Source organism: Eumetopias jubatus, unplaced genomic scaffold (assembly GCF_037043125.1).
Source record: "Eumetopias jubatus isolate StellerSeaLion01/CBP00866 unplaced genomic scaffold, mEumJub1_p1.0 scaffold_15, whole genome shotgun sequence".
Classification (NCBI taxonomy): Eukaryota; Metazoa; Chordata; class Mammalia; order Carnivora; family Otariidae; genus Eumetopias; species Eumetopias jubatus.
Window position 1 is genome coordinate 86,813,796 of NW_028274821.1, and position 18,755 is coordinate 86,832,550.

Below are 18,755 nucleotides of genomic sequence, written 5' to 3' on the forward strand. Positions count from 1 at the left end.
TCCCCCAAATGAAGGAGGTGTGACAGTTAAGTAGATGCCTTCTGGAAACCACCTGGTACATAGCCTGGTGCAGAACAGGTGCCCAGGCGTCTAGGCCCCTCCCACTCTTCCCAGGATGGAGCAGCTCCAGCCCAAGCTGTGCTAGGACCTGGGTTGGACCTCTGCACCGGGCTGGATGGGGTTTGTTCATTCATCTCTCATTCTTGTCATGCAGGGGATGGGAGGTTTGCCCAGTTTCCCCAGTGGAAACCTGTTTAAGGGCACAGACACCCAGCTCTGGTCCGTTCTGGGGGCCTTTCTCTCCCCAACCAAGGAGCTGTGGTGACTTCAGGGTCTGTGGTCTGTGGCCCAGCCATCTGAGAGGTAGGCACTCCTTGAGGGCAGATTGAACCAGTGATTCCTACACTTCTCATTCAGGGTTGGGGAGAGACTGAAGCCTGTGGGTTCTGTCCGTGTGTTGCAGATCACCTCACAACCCTGCCCCACGTGCAGAAGTACCTGAAGTCTGTACGCTACATCGAAGAGCTCCAGAAGTTTGTGGAAGATGACAACTACAAGTGAGCGGCCGCTCTCTCACCCCCTGTCCCCTTTGGGACCAGTGAGCTGCCACCTGCAGGGCTTGCAAAAGGTCACCGCAGCAGCACCCGTAAACCAGCACACACGAGCACAAGCACGTGGTGCAACCTCTGGCCCCCGACGCCCAGGCCCTGTAGACCTGAGGACATTGTTCTGTCAGTTTCTCGGCCTGGCTTTCCCACATTGCATGGGTAGCATGAACTTGGACTCCACAGCTGTGCGTGGTGCAGGCTTTGTGCTCTGGGTCCTCACAAGTGACTCCCCCCACCCACCCCTGCTCACAGTGCTGGGTGGAAGGGCCGCGCTCCGGCCATGCCTCTAGGCTGACAGTTCTTTGAGAGCCCGTTTCGTGGACGAGGCGGCTCCCTGCGGCCCCAGCCTTCTGCAGGACTCTCACCATCTGGCAGTGGCTGAGGCCCCATCTCCATCCCACGCAGCCCTTTGGAGCAGACTCGGGTCCCACAAAGACCCCGTGGGCCCTTTGTCTTCATCTTCCCCTCACCGTGCTCTGGCTTTCAGTTGGTTCTTCATTTGCGGCACCTGGGGATTTATCCAGCATTTCTACGTATTTAGGGGGAGAAGGAGGATTTTTCAGATCAACTCTGTCTGCCACATTGATTGGCTATCCTCTTGGCTCATTTTGAGCTTGAGGCCAACCAAGAGTCTCAGTACTTTTCGTATTACCTGATATATCAAGGCAGATCTCATCCATCTGGTAACTGATCATTTCCCCCTAAATGCCAACTTTATATATATTCTTTCAAATCTCATCTTATTGGCTGCTTCCGGGTGTCATGTTCCTTGGAATCCCATTATCCAATATATATATTTTTTTCTCTCTTCCAGCTTTGTATCGGAAATTTGACCAGTTCGATTACTTGGTCTTCATCAAAATCACTGAAAATTGTAGGGAACTGTGGCCACTAGAGACCCCTCTGGTCACTCCTGATATGCTCACTAGGTCCCTGGGGACGGCTGTTGAAACAGCTCCACATCTGGCCATGTCTACAGTAGTGGTTCTCCACCTTCGCTGTGAATCAAAATCACCTGGGAAGCTTTCTAACCATCCATATGTTTGTGGTGGAGCCTGGAAATTTGTATTTTTTCAAAGCTCCCTGGGTGGTTCTAATAATTAGCCATCTTTGGGAACATAGACATAATGTCTTTAGTTGTTATTGTATAATATTTTTTAGAGCAGAGGATAATATGAAATTGTGATCTGTTACATAATAGGAACAAAAACAGATGAAGGCCAGAGATTACCATTAAAATTATGTTTGCCACAAATTAAGCTCATTTTGCTTACAAAGCATTTGCTGTTCCTGAAAAGAGTACCCCAGAGTGTGAAATTATTCCCACTTAGGTTCTGGGATAATATTTTCCATTCATGTGTCTGTAGTACAATTAAAGAGACAGCAGTTTTTCATTAACACTAATATCCTTTAAGGAGAAGAATGGTCTATAAATACTTCTGACCATGAGATAATCCTTGGACAAGCTGCAGGTCGTGAGTAATTACTCCTTCCATTCTGAAGGACACTGAACACCCCCTGCGCTTACTGCTAACCAGTCAGCCTGGATTTTACAAAGGCCCTTTGTTGTGGTCCAAGTGGGCAAACGAAGGGAAGATGCCTGCACTCTCCCCACCCAGGGCCCAGACCATGGATGGGTTCCCTCTCCAGGGAGGCCCCAGCTCTGAGTGACACAGGACATGCAGGGCTTGTGATTCTGCTTGAGGAACCCATGTCCGATGGCCCAACTCATGTCCCAAAACTTGCTCCCCACCCAAAAGGATGCAGTGGCTTTGTTATTACCTGATGATGGAGCATTTCTGAAAACCCTCCCCCATCTGCTTGGGAGATACTGTGCCACGGGTCCCAAACAGTGCTTATTTTTCTCGACTCTTTGTCCATTTTATCTTATTTAAGAAAAATTACCCCAATTCTTACCACTTAGAAAGCATGACCTTTAACATTAAGTGAACATAATTCTGGACATTTTTAATGCATAGGGAGTACATAGAGACACAGAGAAAGATGGACAGATGGCTGGATGGAATGATAGAACTTATTAAAATTGGATCATGCTACACTTGCTATTTTTAATTGAAAGTATTTTAATTTAACCAGAAAAAGGAACTGAAATAAAATGTAAGGAATTAGCTGCTCTTCAAATAAATATTTCTTCAGCACAAGAGATATAATTTCCTAAAAGAGCCTTGTCAGATTACTAAGAGAGGTCAGGAAAAACATGAAGAGGTTTGAGCCAGTGAGTCCTGTTTTAACCAGGTCTCCACTGTGCACAGGGTCAGCTGACTGGTTACAAAAGATGAGAACGTCAGCCCTCTCCCCCGCCTTCACCTCCCCTTCACCATCTTCCAATTTTTTGTTAGTCGTGTTATTATTACTATACAGTCCAAGTTTATAGCATACACATTATGTTCAGGAACCATCATTCCTACTGCTTAGTGTTTTTAAACAGATTTAATTCTTACCACCTGTGTTCTTCCACAGCTTTTCCATTCTTGAAATCTTTATTTTAACAACTCCCTTATTTAGCTGGATTTCCCCCTGAGGCAGGCTTTCGAAAGTCCTGCACACTCTGATTTCCCTCGTGAAAACGTCCACATGTGACGGCCTCGCCTCACAGCCCTGCGCGCCTCTGCGCCTCTGCCCCAGCACTTGCAGACCCTGCTCCCGTTGCCTTCTGACACCGGATGCTGCTGTAGAGAAGTCTGAGCAGTCTGATCCTTTCCTCTTGTAAGTGACTTGCTTTATCTGCCTGGTGGGTAAAGGATTCCTTGGAGTTCAAAGGCACAACAAGAGGAATGGTTCAGAGTGGAGTGTTCTGTACCAAATTTCCCTGGAACATGGCATGCCCTTTCTTCATTTCAGAGGGATTCTTTGGGTTATCTTTGACGTCTTCTGTGCCATTTCTTGGCTTTCCTCTTTCAGGGATTCCAGGCATCCATATGTTGGGTGCTGTCTGCCTTCCATGTCCCCTAGCTTCTTCCTAGAAGCTATAATCTCTGTCTTTTCCTCACAGATGCTCAGACAATCTGTCTCTACTTAGATATTCATCTGATCCTTGATTGGCCCCCTAGGACCCCAATCTCCCTTTCCATATTGCTCCTTTGTGTCATCATCTCATTTTTCAGGTCTTGCTTTATTCAACCCATGTTCCAAATAAGCTGTTCTCCTGCTCAAAGCACTTGGGGGGATTTCCTTGTATCTCTGGGGGCTGCCTCCTGGGCTGAGCAATGTGGACACTGCTCTATTCCTTTTTCTTTCCTTTTTTTGTGTGAGAGGATGTTTGCTAGGTTGCCATACCATTTCTTTTTGTCTTCCTCCCATTTGAGAAGCTCCATCTGGATATTCCATGGCTTGGATGGAGGGAGGTGACATCTGGCCCTGTTCCCATGTATGTGAGGTGGGCTGGCTTTTCCTCCTGCCATGCTGTGAGGTCAGGGTGCTTTGTCTTTACCTTCTGTAGCCTGGGGGGGATATGGGCTCAGACTCCCACCGAGGCAGGGAGCACACAGTGTGTTTTAGATGTGGGGGCTCTATTAAAAGGCCTGTATCAGGGTTTCTTCCACCTCATTGGGGGCTGCATCCCATTCCAGAAAGGGGCACCCTCAGGTTTCAAATCACCCCCTCAAGGGAACCTTCATTTCTGCCAGAGTATCCACCATGCTGTCCACCCATTTCATCCATTTCTTGCCAACATCTGAAGAGGGAGAAAGGTAGGGACTCTTGCTCAGACCTACCGAGAAGCCTCAGAGGGCAGGATACTGGAGCCCTCCTATGTCACACCTCTTGGTCAAACTCCATAATTCTCCTTTTCTTTCCTTGGCTGCAAGTTTCTGAAGTTCATGGCTTCAGTCCATGCCCCTTTTCTTTTTGAGTTGCAGCTGGTAAATTCTACTCCTAAGCCTTTCTAATTACTTGTTGGTTTTGTTGGGAGAGGGGGAGTCTGGCATCTGGCTTCACTCCACCATTTTCACCCAGAGATTATTAATCAGTACTTAAAAGATAATAATAATAATAAATTATATTAATAATATATTAATATATATTAATTAATTAATAATATAATATAATAAGAATTGAGGTGCCAGTCCTCATAACACGTCCATTGCCTTGTGCCTTTCTGGGGCCTCTGAGAAGGGGGTGTAGTGTAATGATTAAAAACCCTGATTTCAGGTCAGACAGTCCTGGGTTGGATTGCCTGCCCTGCCACTTGCTAGCCCATGAATTTGGGGAAGCTACTTAACCTTGCTCCTGCTGTTTCCTCATCTGATAGAAGGAGACAATAAATGTACCTACTCCCCAGGCTTGTCTTGAGATCTGGAGCAGACCCCAAAGGGCTCTTGGGCTCTGAGACTCTAGCCCTTAGCAGCAGTCCTGTCTCCTGAGTCCAAACCCCCGTGTGTTCAGTCCCCGTCTGATATACCAGAGCCCCCCTGATCTCATGAAAATCTTTGTTTGCAGACTGTCACTCAGAATTGAACCGGGAAGCAGCTCTCCGAGACTGGTCTCTTCCAAGGAAGATCTCGCAGGTACTGTAACCACCTCGAGTGGGGACATACCCACTAATGGCCCAGGCATGGCTGCCGGGGCTGGCCCTGACTGTGACATCAAGGGCCCAGTTGAGTTGCAGGTTGGCAGACTCCACGGTCCTAGCAGCCCTTGTATACCAACCTTCCAGGCTCCTAATCCATGTGGCCCCTGTGGGTCACCTCTGGGCTGGGGCTCCCTGAAAAAGCCTGGGGCCCAACAGCCCCAAGAGAGGGCAGATCAGAACCCCAGGTTGGGAACATGCACAGGTAGAGAAAACCTTAGGTTCTTCTCCAAGTCGCCTGGGCCCTTAACATTGGGCCTGCTGCCCAGGCTCGGGTTGATGTGCCCTGGAGGGGGGCTGGTGCACAGGATGCCTGGGGAGTTGGTGCCTCCAAACGCAGATGGCTCACCCTCCTGGAACATCAGCTTTATTCACGTATTTGGGACATACACACAGTGTCCCTAGTGATTAAGGGGGTTGGGGACAGGGTTCCCATCAGAGGGATGTAGGTAATAGCAGCAGGATTCTAAAGCAATTGTTGAGGGCCATAGAAGGAATGGTAGCAAACACTAACCATTTAAGACTTTCTTCAGGAGGTAATGCCAAAATTCTGGAGCAGAGTGGGCTTAAATCAAAAGCTTTCTGCCCTTGAGTCTCCCTCAAATTAGTCTGAGTAAGAGCCCTTTGCTACCTTATCTGGTTAGCGTGCCTTAACAGGATAAGCCAAGTCTCTGGCCTTCCCTGCGTGCCAAGAAGCCCCCATAGTCACACTTTCTTTCTACCCTTCGGACAGTGCCAGAGGATTCATCTCCTAGGGCCCCTTCCTGCTGCAGGCTTCCATTACTTCTGCCCCTGCTGTGTCTGACCCGTCCCCACTTCCCGCTCCATGCATGCAGGAGCCATTGAACAGGGAGTGATGGGAGGGCCTGCTGTGAGCCCGGCCCTTACAGTGAGCCAGGTACCCGGGGAACAAGGCAAAGACCTGCCCACATGGGGCTTAGGCTTTAGCAGGGAGACAGGCAGCAAAGCCATGGGGGGTGGGGGGGTAAGGCATGGCATAGGAAGAGAGATGGCAGAGGGAGGGTCTTAGCCTTGCCTTGAGGGGAGGCTAAGACCTCTGCCTCTCTCTAGCACCTCTCTCCATCCACAGGCCAAACTCGAGCCTCCTCTCTGCCTGAGAGAAGTGAGGCCTCTGGAAATTTCTCCAGTCAGGCCTCTTGCACATGCCTTGAATGCCTTTCCCTCATGTTTCCATGGTTGGCTCTTGCTCATCGTTCTAAACTCAGAGAGACTTTATTTCAGCTCTTTGTTTCTTTATGACACCCCCGTTTGTAATTATTCTCTTTGTTCACTGGGCCTCACTTAATGGGTCACCGGATGGGTCACTGGATAAGTCTCCAGCACCTGGCATAATGCTTGCGCTCTACGGATGCTCGAGCCTCCCCGGGTTCATGGATGAAGGGATGAAAGGAAGGAAGGACCAGGCTGAGGCTCCAGGGGGGCCTTTGGTGCACACTAGCCTGGAGCACAAGAAGGGTCTTATTGCTGGAGCCTCATCCCTGAGCCTCAGAGAGCCTCCTCCTTCCCATTGCCCTGCACACCCACCTGCAGCCCAGGCAGCCTTGCCTCCCAAGCCTCAGCCATGGCAGCAGAGGCCTCCCCTTCCCCCAGGCATCTGTCTGACCCAAATGGTCCCTTCAGTTGACCAGCACCTGCCTCACTACCTCCTCCCTGAAGAAGAGACCAGGGCCCCATCTGTGCCCCCAGCCCAGTTCCGCACTGAGCACCACCAGCTCCTCCTGCTAGGCCGGAGGTTGTAGACCAGGAGCCAGGCTCAGAAAACTAACACTGCTAATTGGGGGCCTCAAGAACGGGCCCTCTCACTGAGCCCCGGGCAGGAAAGGAGGAGCTGTACCGACTTTTGACCCCTGCCTACGATGGAAACCAGGGCCTGGGAGCGAGGACCCGGCCCCTGGCCCAGCCTCCTCAGGGTCCACCAGACTTTCCTGTTTTAGCCACTGTCCCCTCCATCGGCTCTGTCGTTTATTAGCCATGTGAGGTCAGAACCCAGCAAATTAACCAACTGCCACATCAGTCAGAATCCCGGCAGGAAAGAGAATTACTCCCCCACCACACCCCAGCTCATACGAAGAGACTTGAATGAAGCTGAAATGGGAATTATGTAAAGAATAGTGAGGCACCGGCACCTGTAGGCTGAGGGACCTGGGAAGGAAAAGGTGTCACTAACTCCAGTGATCGCTGAGCTGAGGAGGACTTAGCTTCTGCGGGAGCAAACAGAACAGTGGCATACCTGCCAAGCCTCAGTTTCTCCGTCTATAAAGACCATAATGCCTCCCTCCCATGGTTGTTGTGGGAATTTATTGAGACCACGGGTGTGAAACCGTCCAGTGCCTGATACACAGAACACTGTCATCAAGTGTCACTTTACTAGGATGATGTGATTGTCGTCAGTGTTACGATTGTGCCTCTGTCACTGAATCAGCCTTTGGCTTTTCGTGAAATGTCACTGCCTCAGGGGTGCTTTCCTCCCACCGGACCCCCATCCTCCTGGTCAGGCCCCTGTTACGCCAGGGTTGGCAAACTGTGGCCCACATCCAGCCCGCCCCTGTTTTTGTATTGGAGCACACCACACCCATCCGTTGACATATTGTCTGTTTGCTTTCCATGACAGTGGCAGAGTTGAGTGGTTGGGACAAAGACCCTATGGCCTCCAAAGCCTAAAATATTCACCATCTGGATTTTTACAGAAACTTTGCCAACCCAGTGTTCCACGCTCTTGCTGAGCCGGTCTGTACTTCTCCACAGCACTTCCCCCTGTGGGGATTAAAGCGTTATCTGTGCATATTTGTCCCACGTCTGCCTTCCCCCCAACATAAGGACCCTGCCTGGCATCCCCAGAGCCTGGCACACAGAGGTCCTGGGGAAATAGCTGCGCTCGCCTGTCCTCGCCTCTCCAGCCCGGCCTCTGAGCTCCTGGCCAGACCCTTCAGGCGCTGGGCTCTGGGAGGCAGCTCCAGGGCTGCCGACTGCTGACTCCACACTCCCTTCTGGAGAAGTGCTGATGCAGCACTTTCACACAGTGGTGCGAGCCGGCTCACAGGAGTGTTTTCCACCAGTTTTCCAAAGCCCTGGCTCCCGCCCTGGGAGCAGGATGTTAAGGTTTTCATTGATCACCAGAGGGCCCGGGAGTGTCTGGAAGGCTTCCGATGTGCTCAGTGGTCCTGGCTTCCCACCCGCAGCCTCGAAGCCTCTCCGAGGACAGAGGCGGGTACCGCTGCAGCCTGGGACAGCCGACGGGTCCTGTGGAGGGCGGGACCAGAGGGGCAGTTCCCAGGAGGCCTTCCCCCATCTGGCAATCAGACCAGGCTGCGTGGCAGGAGCCCGGTCAGGCCTAGGGACAGGAATGTGCCTCTTGCAGTCCCAGGAATGGGAGGAACGCAGCCTCCCTCAGCTCCTCGGGATGGGGGTTGAAGCTACAGCTCTGGGTTCCCTTTCCAGCAGTCCGGCACCCGCCCACACCTGCCAGCGAGAGGACCCAAGATGCCTTCATTGGTTCATGCACTCAGGATATCCAGGCCAAGGGCCTGCTGTGACAGGCCCTTGCAATGAGCCAGGTTCCCAGTGGAATGAGGCAAAGACCTGCCCGCATGGAGCTCAGGCTTTAGCAGGGAGACAGGCAGCAAAAGCCATGAGGGGGCAAGGAGGCATGGCACTGGAAGGAGCCAGAGGAGGCCAGTGTGAGCAAGACCAAGATAGTTGGTGGGCTCCCTGACCCTTCCGTGTGGCTGTGCCCGCTTCTCTCACCAGCTCGCCTGCCTCAGGCGCGGAGACCTGCTGACCCAGCACGGGGAGGAGCCGGGACTTGGGTCTCTCAGAGGGCTTGCTTAGTGTCAATGTGGCCCCGGGCTGAGGCTGTGCCCTTCGTGTCTGTGATGGCCCCTGCGCCCCACAGAGAGCTGCCCACTCTCCACCCTGGGGAGTGGCCGTGCCGGCAGCCCTGCACCGACAAATAGACTGTGAGAACGGAAATGGAGAAACCTTCTCAGTTTCTGGGCTGTGGAGGAGAGAGGGCCAGGAATGCCACGTTTTCAATCCCCATCCCCCCTGGATGTAATGTTTCGTTTATATAAATGAACTAATATTTTCCTGGAGAGCAAAAATCATAAAGAACGTTGACCCCCCCCAGAGGGGGCAAGTAATGTCTGTATGTGCTTTGGAACCGATGAAGACATTTCCAGATTCTGTGAGCCCCGCCGCCTCGTGGCTGAACCAACTGACAGGTTTTCTCTCAAGAGTCCTTGGCAGCAAAGCAAGGCCGTGGAAAATCTCAGCACGGGCCTCAGGTTTCTGTACTTGTACCTTTAGACCTGCTCTCCACATACCTCTGTGTCTTCCTCGTCCTACTGCCTTCTGGGGAAAAGCCCTGCTTTGGAGTCAGGCAGACCTGAGTTTGCGGCGCGGCTCCAGCCCTTCTCAGCTGTGGGACCTTGGGCCATCGGCTTACTCCCTCCGAGCATCGGTTTTCTCGTCGGTGACACGGCCGTCGGAATAAATACTTCATGTAGGCTTACTTCCCAGGACTGAGGCTGTGCCAGGAAAGCCCTCAGCACAGCACCTGGCACATGCCTGCCACTCAGCATCCCTGGCTCGTGGCCTGCACAGGGCAGGCTCCGATGCTGTCCTGATGGAGGGACAGCACCACACAGCCGAGAGAGCAGGAGACCGGGAGCCGGAGGGCCCTCCCCTCAAGTCCGACTCACCACTCACCAGCTGCGCCAGGTACCACCACTGATAACCAGCCACCCCAGAACCCAGTGGCACAGAACCACCATTTTGTTACAGGCACGGGCTTTGTGGGTCAGGAAATAGGGCAGGACACAGTCAGGATGACTTGTCTCTGCTTTACAGTGTCTGGGGCCTCGGCCGGAAGGACTTGAAGGCTGAGAGGGACTCAGTGGCTAGGGGCTGGAATCATCTGGACGCACATGGTGCTGGCTGTTGATGGGGCCACAGCTGGGGCCGAACACATAAATACGTGTGGCCTGGGCTTCCTTACCATATGGCAGCCTCAGAGTCGTCAGCTCCTACCTGCCAGTGCTCCCCCAGAGCGAATGTCCCAAGAGCAGGGTGGAAGCTGCGTCACGGCATCTGTGTGACCCCCCCCTCAGAAGTCACGTGGCCTTGCTTTTGCCACGCTCTGTGGGTCAAGGCAGTCACACAGGCTCACCCAGGTCCAAGGAGAGGGGACGCAGACCTGACCACTCGACGGGGGCAGTGTTGAGAATTTGTGGACATGTGTTAAAACCACCACACCAGCTGGTTCGTGGTAGGGAAACAGAGGCTCAGAGATGATGATGGTGGTGATGGTGGTGGTGGTGGCAGGAACTGGCATGCATTGAGCTGGTACTCGCTGCCAGGCACTGTTGTAAACGCTTCCTGTGTGTTCACTCAGGACCCTCACACCTACCCTATGAGATGAGGGCCGATAGCCTTGTTCTTTGGGGGGAGGTACTGGGGCGTTCACCCCCTCATCTCTCATATGGAAGAAGGAGCAGAGCCAGTTGCTAAGCTCAGGGGTCTGGACTGGTCACCTGTATCCCATGCGTGGAACAAGAGGGATGCACTTGAGGGTCCCAGAGCACCCTGGACTCTGGCCCCATTGCCCTTTGTGTCTATGCAAGTACAGTAATAGAAAGTACAGCGTCTATGCAGTCATCACTGCCTTGGATGACAACCTTGGCACATCAGGCCTTTCCTAGAGACACTTTTGAGTCACACACTGTCCCTGCTTAGTTCTTGGAAGGCCGGTTCTGTGTAAGAATCACAACTCCAAACTTGATTTGACATTAAATCTTCTTCACTCCCCCTAGCTGGGGCCTGATCTCTCATGGTCAGGGTTCGGGGTGCTTGGACTTTCTCCCCACCAGGACTCCCTCTGTCTCTGTTGGCTTGCTAACCTTGGGGGCTGGGGCGAAGGACACAGTCTTAACAGTGGGTGCTGGTGTCTTGGAACCCTCCAGGTGACAGTTGGTGTACTGATGCTTCTTCACATGAGCACTTTCATGGGTTTTTCAGAGGTCCCCAGGTCCCTTGGCCCGGGCATGTGCCAATCCATTCTGGGACCACTGCAGCCCCTTCACAGAGTCTGTGCCCCCTGCCAGCTCCTTGCTGCTTGGGTCCCTGCCAGCCCTTAACTCCATGCCGGCTGTCCTCACAGGGGGCCCAGTGTGGTCGGTGGGAGGCCACACCCAGCCTTGTCCTGACAGGCCTGCAAATGCAGCTAGCCCTGGTGTGGCCACCGCTGTCCACTGGCTGGGGCCATGTGGGCTCCCATGCCTGAGTAAGGCACTAGGAGTCCCCTGGTCTCCCAACTGCTGGGGACATATTTCAAGCTCCCGAAGTGGTCTGTGGAGACCTCCCCCTCCACTGGAGAGTAGTGAGCAGAAAAAGCACCCCATGGGTGAGGGTGGGGAGTCCCCTTTCCATAGTCTCCCCCGTTAGTGCTTTTAGATTCTGAGGATGAATTAAGGAGCTCAGGGGAGGCGCTTGAGAGCCGAGAAGCCAGTGTCTGCCTCTCCACTCTGGAAGTTCACATCTGCTCTGTTCCTCATCTCTCATCTTAGTCAAGGTCAAGCAGAGGAACAGAGATGCCAGCCTGCTTCCATCCCACTCTGCTGCCATGCTGTGGCCCAGCTCTGCACGTGGCACCAGTGGCTTCCCTGGCCTTGCTTGCTCTGACTCCAGGGAGAAAGCATCTGGGCCTCACCACTGTCGAAGGGGGATCGGATGCCATTTTTCAGAAAGAAATGACCCAGGGCATTCTGAATGATGTGTGAGCCAGATCTTGGCTTACGGTGAGGACCCGTGAGAGCTGCGTGTATGAGAAACAAAGAATGTGTGTGACTGTAACACTGACCGGCTCCCAGGCTCGCCCATGAAACCTGGCCTGAGAGGACTTTCTGTGCACAGGGCCTCATGTCCCCAAGTGCCAGAGGGCAGCCCCGGGGAGGGCAGCACACACAGTCCAGAAGCCAGGAACCCCCTTCAGCCCATGAGCCACGTGCACCACGTGCTCTGATGACGCTGTCAGAAGCCTCAGATCCAGCCATGGTCACACCCCTTCTCCAGCACAGAGGGGCTCGGAAGGCCAAGGAGACTGGACGCCGAGCTCCCGGCAGCCCAGGCAGAGGCTGGACTGGAACTCGAGTCTTGTGACTCCGAGTCCCCTCTGCCACAGCTGCCTCCCATTAACTTCCAGTGTGCAAGACTTGGAAAGTAGCCCGTGAGCGGCCGCCGGCTGCCAGACTGCTTCAGTTGAGCAGTGCAGACCCGGGGCAAGGACGGGGATGCTGCTGGAAACCCATGGGAACGAGGCTCCCCGTCCTCCTCTGCAGAGCCCGCCCCTCTGTAGCCAGAACCCCATGCCTGGCCCGGACGGCCCTCGCCTCCCTGAGCTGGTGCTGGTGGGAGACTCTGGTCAATAGGAAATCCCATCTCATTCCTTAGTTACAAGTGGATGGGTGCCATGAAGGCAAGTGCAGGCCGCTGGAGAGCGAGGGACTGGAGCGCCTGGCCCCGAAGATGGGGGTCACCACCCTCTCTGAGAACTCAGGACATGTGTGCCGGCAGCACTGGGCCTGCATCTCAGTGGAAGCCCTCCCATTGCAAATTGAACCCCTGGCGAAGGGGGCAGGTCAACAACTCTTGCCTCCATTTCTCCCTTCTCCTGAGAGAAACATCTGGCTGAGCAGAAGGTCTTTTCTGGAGTGTTTCAGGCTTGCCTGCTGGTCCACATGGGTGGGCAGAGGAGGATGCTGGCTCCTGGCGCGGGCCAGCCGACTCAGGTGGCAGGCTAGGCCCCTCCAGGTTGCTCTCCCTAGACACCTGCACCCAAGGGAAGGAGTGTCTTCCAGCCCCAAAGATGGGTGCTGCCTGCACAAGGCGCCTCTGAGGGGTAAGAAGTGACAGCTGAGGACGGGGCTGCTGGCCAGGAAAACAGTGCATCGCTTCTGACGCCTTCCATTTGAATTACAGTGAAGCCCAAGGACTCATGAATCTAAAATGACACTTTTCTCAAATATTTGTTTTGTTGACCCTGGTTCTACATCACCACTCCTCCTAAAAATCTCTACACCTTCCCCTCGTTAAACTCCAGGCCCCTCACATGACCCTGCAGCTCTGGCTGCCCCCTCTTCCCCCCGCCCCCCACCGCACACACAGTCCCCGCCCTCAGCTCTTCTGCCAGGCTGGCTCCCTGCAGTTTCTCTAGTAGCTTCTGTTGTCTGTCATCTTGAGGTCTTTGCCCTTGCTGCTCCTTCTGCATATGCCACTCAATCGGCTGGAACTCTTGGGCCAGCCTGGATGTCAGACCCTCCAGCTCCTCTCCAACCTTCCCGTGTTCTCAGATGCGCAGCTCGTGGCTCCGCTGCTCACCCGCTGCTTGCCCAGGCAAGCTCCTTAACCCTCCTGACCTCAGGTCCCACATGGTAGCGTCGAGATAACAACCATGCCTAGGAGGCAGTGTTCTTGCACCTGTGTAAAGTCTTTAGCACAGGTTCTGGCACCTGTAGATGTGCAAAGTAGACCAGCTGTTAAGCATCACCACCATCATTATTGGCGTGGTAATCGTACTATTGGTGTAGTTATTGCTCTTATCATATCTGTTATTTCTTTCCTCCTATCAAAGCATGGGTCCCTCCCCGGTGTAATTATCTGCATAGTTGTCTTTGGCCCCCACTTGACTGTAAACCCCATGAAAGCAAAACGTCAGCTCTCTAATCCAGTCTGGCTGACCAGCACCTGGCTCAGGGCTGGCTCAGGGTCAGGAAACCTTTGCTTCAGGAAGGAGGGAGGGGTGCTGTGTCATTTCCTCCTCACAAGGAGGCTGCCGGGTCAGGCCACTGTTCCTGTTTTGCAGATGTAGAATGAAGCTCAGAGGTGCCAGGTGACTTACCCAAGGTCACTCAGCCTGCAAGTGGTAGATAACACCAGAGCCCACATCTGTCTGCCTCTGGACCCTGAGTTCTGAGGACCATTCATCATCCTGACTCCCGCCCACTACAAAGCTATTATTCGAAGGCCCTGGGCTCTTTTCTCTTCAATCAATGAGTGGTCTGTTGGGCAGCCTGTTGGTTTCTTGAGAGAAATGTAATGAAAACCAGATTTTTTTTCAACATGATATCTCGTTCCCCACAGAGACTGTCAGTTCTCATATGTTCCAATTAAACTGCTAAAGAAACAGCCACTTAAAGAGCTTTAAAGATTATTCATGGAAAAATTATGCTGAGGAAAAATAGAGCAATCCTCTGAGATAGTCAAGCCACATGGTCAGTTTTTCCAGCTGTTCGTGCCATATCGGGCCGGGCAGTGGGGACCACACTCTGCAAAGCAAGGCCAGAACCCGGGCTCATTATCACTGCCCCTGCCCTTGCCCCAGGGGACATGGAGAAACAAACTTGCCAGCTCCCAGCTGAGAAACGGCCCCAGAAGACACATGTCCCTGGTGATGTGACGTGGTGACCACCCCAGGCTTAGTGGGGCAGGAACACGAGGCCTTTCAGTAGCAGAGAGCGTCACTTACTGGCAGAGAAGCCACCCCGGTCCCGAAGTCCCAACTGAATGGAAATTCTTCTGCTTCAGCGTCAGACCAGGCTATTGGTCAACAATACAGGGGATGGGCGTGGCCGAGACCCGGGGCACCCATAGCAGCAGCAGCTTGGACGCTGGACCCAGGCAGATCACAGCCTCTTCTGCTTGGGCCTCCCACCCTTCTCCTCAGCCGGGCTGAGGGCCATCTGAGGCCAGGCAGGCCTCCCAAGGCCATGCAAAGCAGCAAGAAGAGGGAGGCGGATCTGGGCTTTGTCCTGGAGGGAGAATCAGGAGCCGAGCGGAAGAAACCAAGGGCGCGTCCAGAGGCGTGGGAGAGCCGGAACATGCAGATCAGCGCCGGGATTCGGGAAGCACGTGGAGACAGGTGAGAAATGGAGTGAGCAGGAGTGAGTGGGATAGCCACGGAGGTTATCAGAGAGCTTTGGAGAGTCCAGCTCTCTAGGCACAGCACGGCATGCACGGCCAGCTGAGGGAACGAAGCCGGCACCCCTCCAGCGCGTGACCTGATGTGCCTCGGATGTCCCTTTAAAATGGCAACTGTAAAATTACCAACTGCCTACGAGTCAGTGAAATAGGATGTTCAAGTGTTGGGACAAGCCTGGCATGCAGCTGGTGCATAATAGATGTTTGTCCTCTCCACCTTCACCTGCAAGAGTAGCAGTTGGACCTTACGAAACACACAGTTCCTGGAGGAAGTACCACCTGATTCTGTGAGATCACCTCACATGTGACACTGTCTCTTCTGCCTCGGGTTTTCACCAATGCCCAACCTTTGAACTGCTAGACACCCCCCTGCCCTGCCACCACCGGGATAGCAGTGTACCCCTGGGTTGAAGTCCGGCACGTGGCAGCTGTGTAAGCCCTGGCTTTCCCACCTATGAACCAGGGCTGCTAGGAGAACCCCCCACATGGAGGGCAGCACGCCCCCACAGCACGGGCCCCAGTCCCCGGCACGGAACACTCAGCCATAATTATCACCGTTATTATTACTATGACAACACAGGGAGTCAAGTTCCACTTCAAACCACAGAGGGCGGAGCAATGCAAGCTGACCTTTACAAAATACTTTCTGAACCCATGGTGGGAGCCAGCCAGGGTGAGTCAGGCAGTGTAATCCCGCGTCCATGCCGCTGATAAACAAGGCGAATTCCACCCTCTGCATGGATTCATTTATTGAGCAATATGTGCAAAACAAAAACAAAGCAGGATGGCTTCCATTCTTCCCTTTCCTCTCTGGAGCAACCACACGAGACGTTTCCTCCAGGACAGAGCTTGCTTTTGTTCCAACTTTTGAGCAGAATGTCTTCACTGGGTGCGTGTGAGAATCACCTGGAGAGCAATGACCAGACCCACTTGAGGCCAATGAAATCAGAACCTCCAGGATGAGTCCGAGAAACTCCATTTCTCACACTCTCTCTCGATGCCTCTGCTACATCCCCTGGTTAACAAGTAGAGCTGATGACGGTGTGGGACACCTTCCTGGGAAGCTGCACAGAGACGCTAAGCTGAAGTACATGTCCTCAAACATGTTCTAGGCTCAAATCTGAAAATCCCGGGGAAGGTGTCTGTCCCTATCCGGGGCCAGGAGCAAGGCCACATTGGTCTGGCATTGGCTCCCCTGTGAGCCCTTCGGGGGTGGGAAGGGGGATTCCTGGAGGAGGTGTTGGGTGGGTGGTCCCAGGTGTCTACTCCATGGATTCACAATGCCTAGATGACATTGCCAAACAGCTCCTGACCTTGACGCTTGAGCTCTTGAGCTGCTGCCTCCCCATTTGTGAATTAAGGCTAATAACCTGGATCTCAGAGGGGTGTTGTGTGGGTTAAGTGTGAAGGCACGGCAGGGCCGCAGCATGACACAGATGGCACAGCCCAGTGGGGTGATCGCAGGAGAGTTCCAGAAAGGGGCTATTTATAAAGACGCAGGCAGGGTATAAGGACCCCCAAGGACAGCACAGCACCCCAGGGCTGGAACAGGAGTGCAGGGAGGCAGAGGTTACAGAAACCAGAGTAGAGAGGACTTGGGGAAGACTGCTGCCTCTCTGGGTGACCCCAAAGGAAAGTCTGGAGGAGATGGTACCACAGACTCTCTCCTTCCTCCCCGGTTTCTGGCTAGGGCTCCCCATTGACCTGACCCAACAAGGAGCTAGAGGGAGGGGAGCCCACTGACCTAGACCCCATAGTGCAGCTCCCAGTTCATAGCACAGGGTGGAAAAGGGTGCAGGACAAATCTGGAGGGCAAACAGAAGATTCCAGCACAGCCCCTGGTACACAGTAGGCTTCCATGTGTTTTTAAAGTATTCTCATTTTAAATAATGAAATATTGAACATATAGAGACTACCCATTGTACCCACCATCCATATTTAACACAAACTAACATTTTGCCATATTTGTTTTATATTTTTTTAAGTAAAATAACGTTACAGATAGAGCAAAAGTTCTTCTTACCCCACCCTTCCTTTCTTCCCTGTAGAGGTATTTACTCTCCTGGGACCGCTTTATGTTATTCCTGTGCAGGTTCTCATATTTTGCTGCATATCTACTCATGTACAAACATATATACTCTTGTTTTGCATGTTTTAAAATGTTTACAAAAATGGCATCATGCCTCAAAATAAACATCCTTTGGCACCTTACACTTTCCACTCAGCATATGCTTCTAGGATTTAATTTGTATCGATACCTATAAATCCAGTTTCTTCACTGTTTTTTTGCTCTGTAGGATTTGTTGGATAAATAGACCACAGCTGATTCATCTGTTTCCCTCCTGAGGGGCATGTAGACTGTTTCCACTTTTTTTGCTGTTATACACAGTGCTACACTGAACATCCTTGTACACGTGTCTCCTTGTGCATGTCTGTAGGAGTTTCCTGAGGGTGGATTCCTAGAATTGGAATCACCTGCCCACAGAGGCATGGTATCTTCACCTTTACTCCCCATTGCTACTTGTTTTCCAAATATTGGACACTCCCCTGAGCCAGCATTCCCATCCTTTCCCACCCTAGCCAATACTTGATATTGTCGGGCCGATTAATTTTTTACAATCTAATAAGGTAAGAGTGTTTTTTCTCACTTTTACTATATAATTTGCATTCCCGTTACCCCAGTGAGGTTAAGCATATTTCCCTGTAGTGATTGGTCATGTGGGGTTCCTCTTTTGTGACTTTCCCGTTTGAGTCCTTTACCCATTTTCTCTCTGTGGTTTGTCTCCCTTTACTGATAGTTGAAATTCTTTATGTATCTCAACACAAATGCTTTGCCGGTGGTACGGTGACAGATCTCTTCTGCCAGACTACAACTTGCCTTTTAATATCGTTTTTGCTGTCTTTTATTTGTTTGTTTTGGTGCACAAATGTTTTATTTTAATGCAATCAAATGTATTCAATTTTTTTTAAGATTGTATTTATTTATTTGAGAGAGAGAGAGCGCCAGCAGAGGGAGGGGGAGAGGGAGAGGGAGAAGCAGACTCCCCACTGAGCAGGGAGCCCAATGTGGGGTTGATCCAAGGTCTCTGAGATCATGACCTGAGCTGAAGGCAGCCGCTGAACTGACTGAGCCAGCCAGGCGCCCCTGTATTCAATTTTTTTGTCCTTTAGGGTTTATGCTTTTCTTTCTTCCCCCAAGGTCATAAAGATTGCCTTATTTTTTTCCCAGTAGTTTCGCATTTTTGCTTTTCACATTCATGATGTGAATCCATTTGTGTAATATACGGTGGGGGACTCTAATTTCATCTTTCTCCACATGGAGCCCAATGGTTCTAGTGCCATACACTGCAAAGACCCTCCGTTCCCCAACTGATGTGTAATTCCACCACCACGACGAAGCAAATCTGAGCTCTCCCTTCTGATTTACTGAACTCTTTCTCTATCCCTGCCCCAAGACCAGACTATGTGAATCACTATTGTTTGGTGTTTGGTTCTGATATCTGGTAGGGCGAGGCCTCTACTGTTCTTAAGAACTGTTTTGGCTACTTCGTCCCTTTTTTCTTCCA

General features: G+C 52.4%; 1 protein-coding gene across 1 annotated transcript in view; it reads left to right on the top strand.

The window, feature by feature from the left end:
* The window catches only part of RALGPS1 (Ral GEF with PH domain and SH3 binding motif 1), a 247,969-nt gene that overhangs the window by 196,621 nt on the left and 32,593 nt on the right, over nt 1-18,755 (top strand). Inside the window, exons 10-11 of the mRNA XM_088018754.1 lie at nt 464-557; nt 5,067-5,134. Coding sequence (XP_087874880.1) covers nt 464-557; nt 5,067-5,134 — 162 coding nt within the window. The remainder of the gene's footprint in view (nt 1-463; nt 558-5,066; nt 5,135-18,755) is intronic.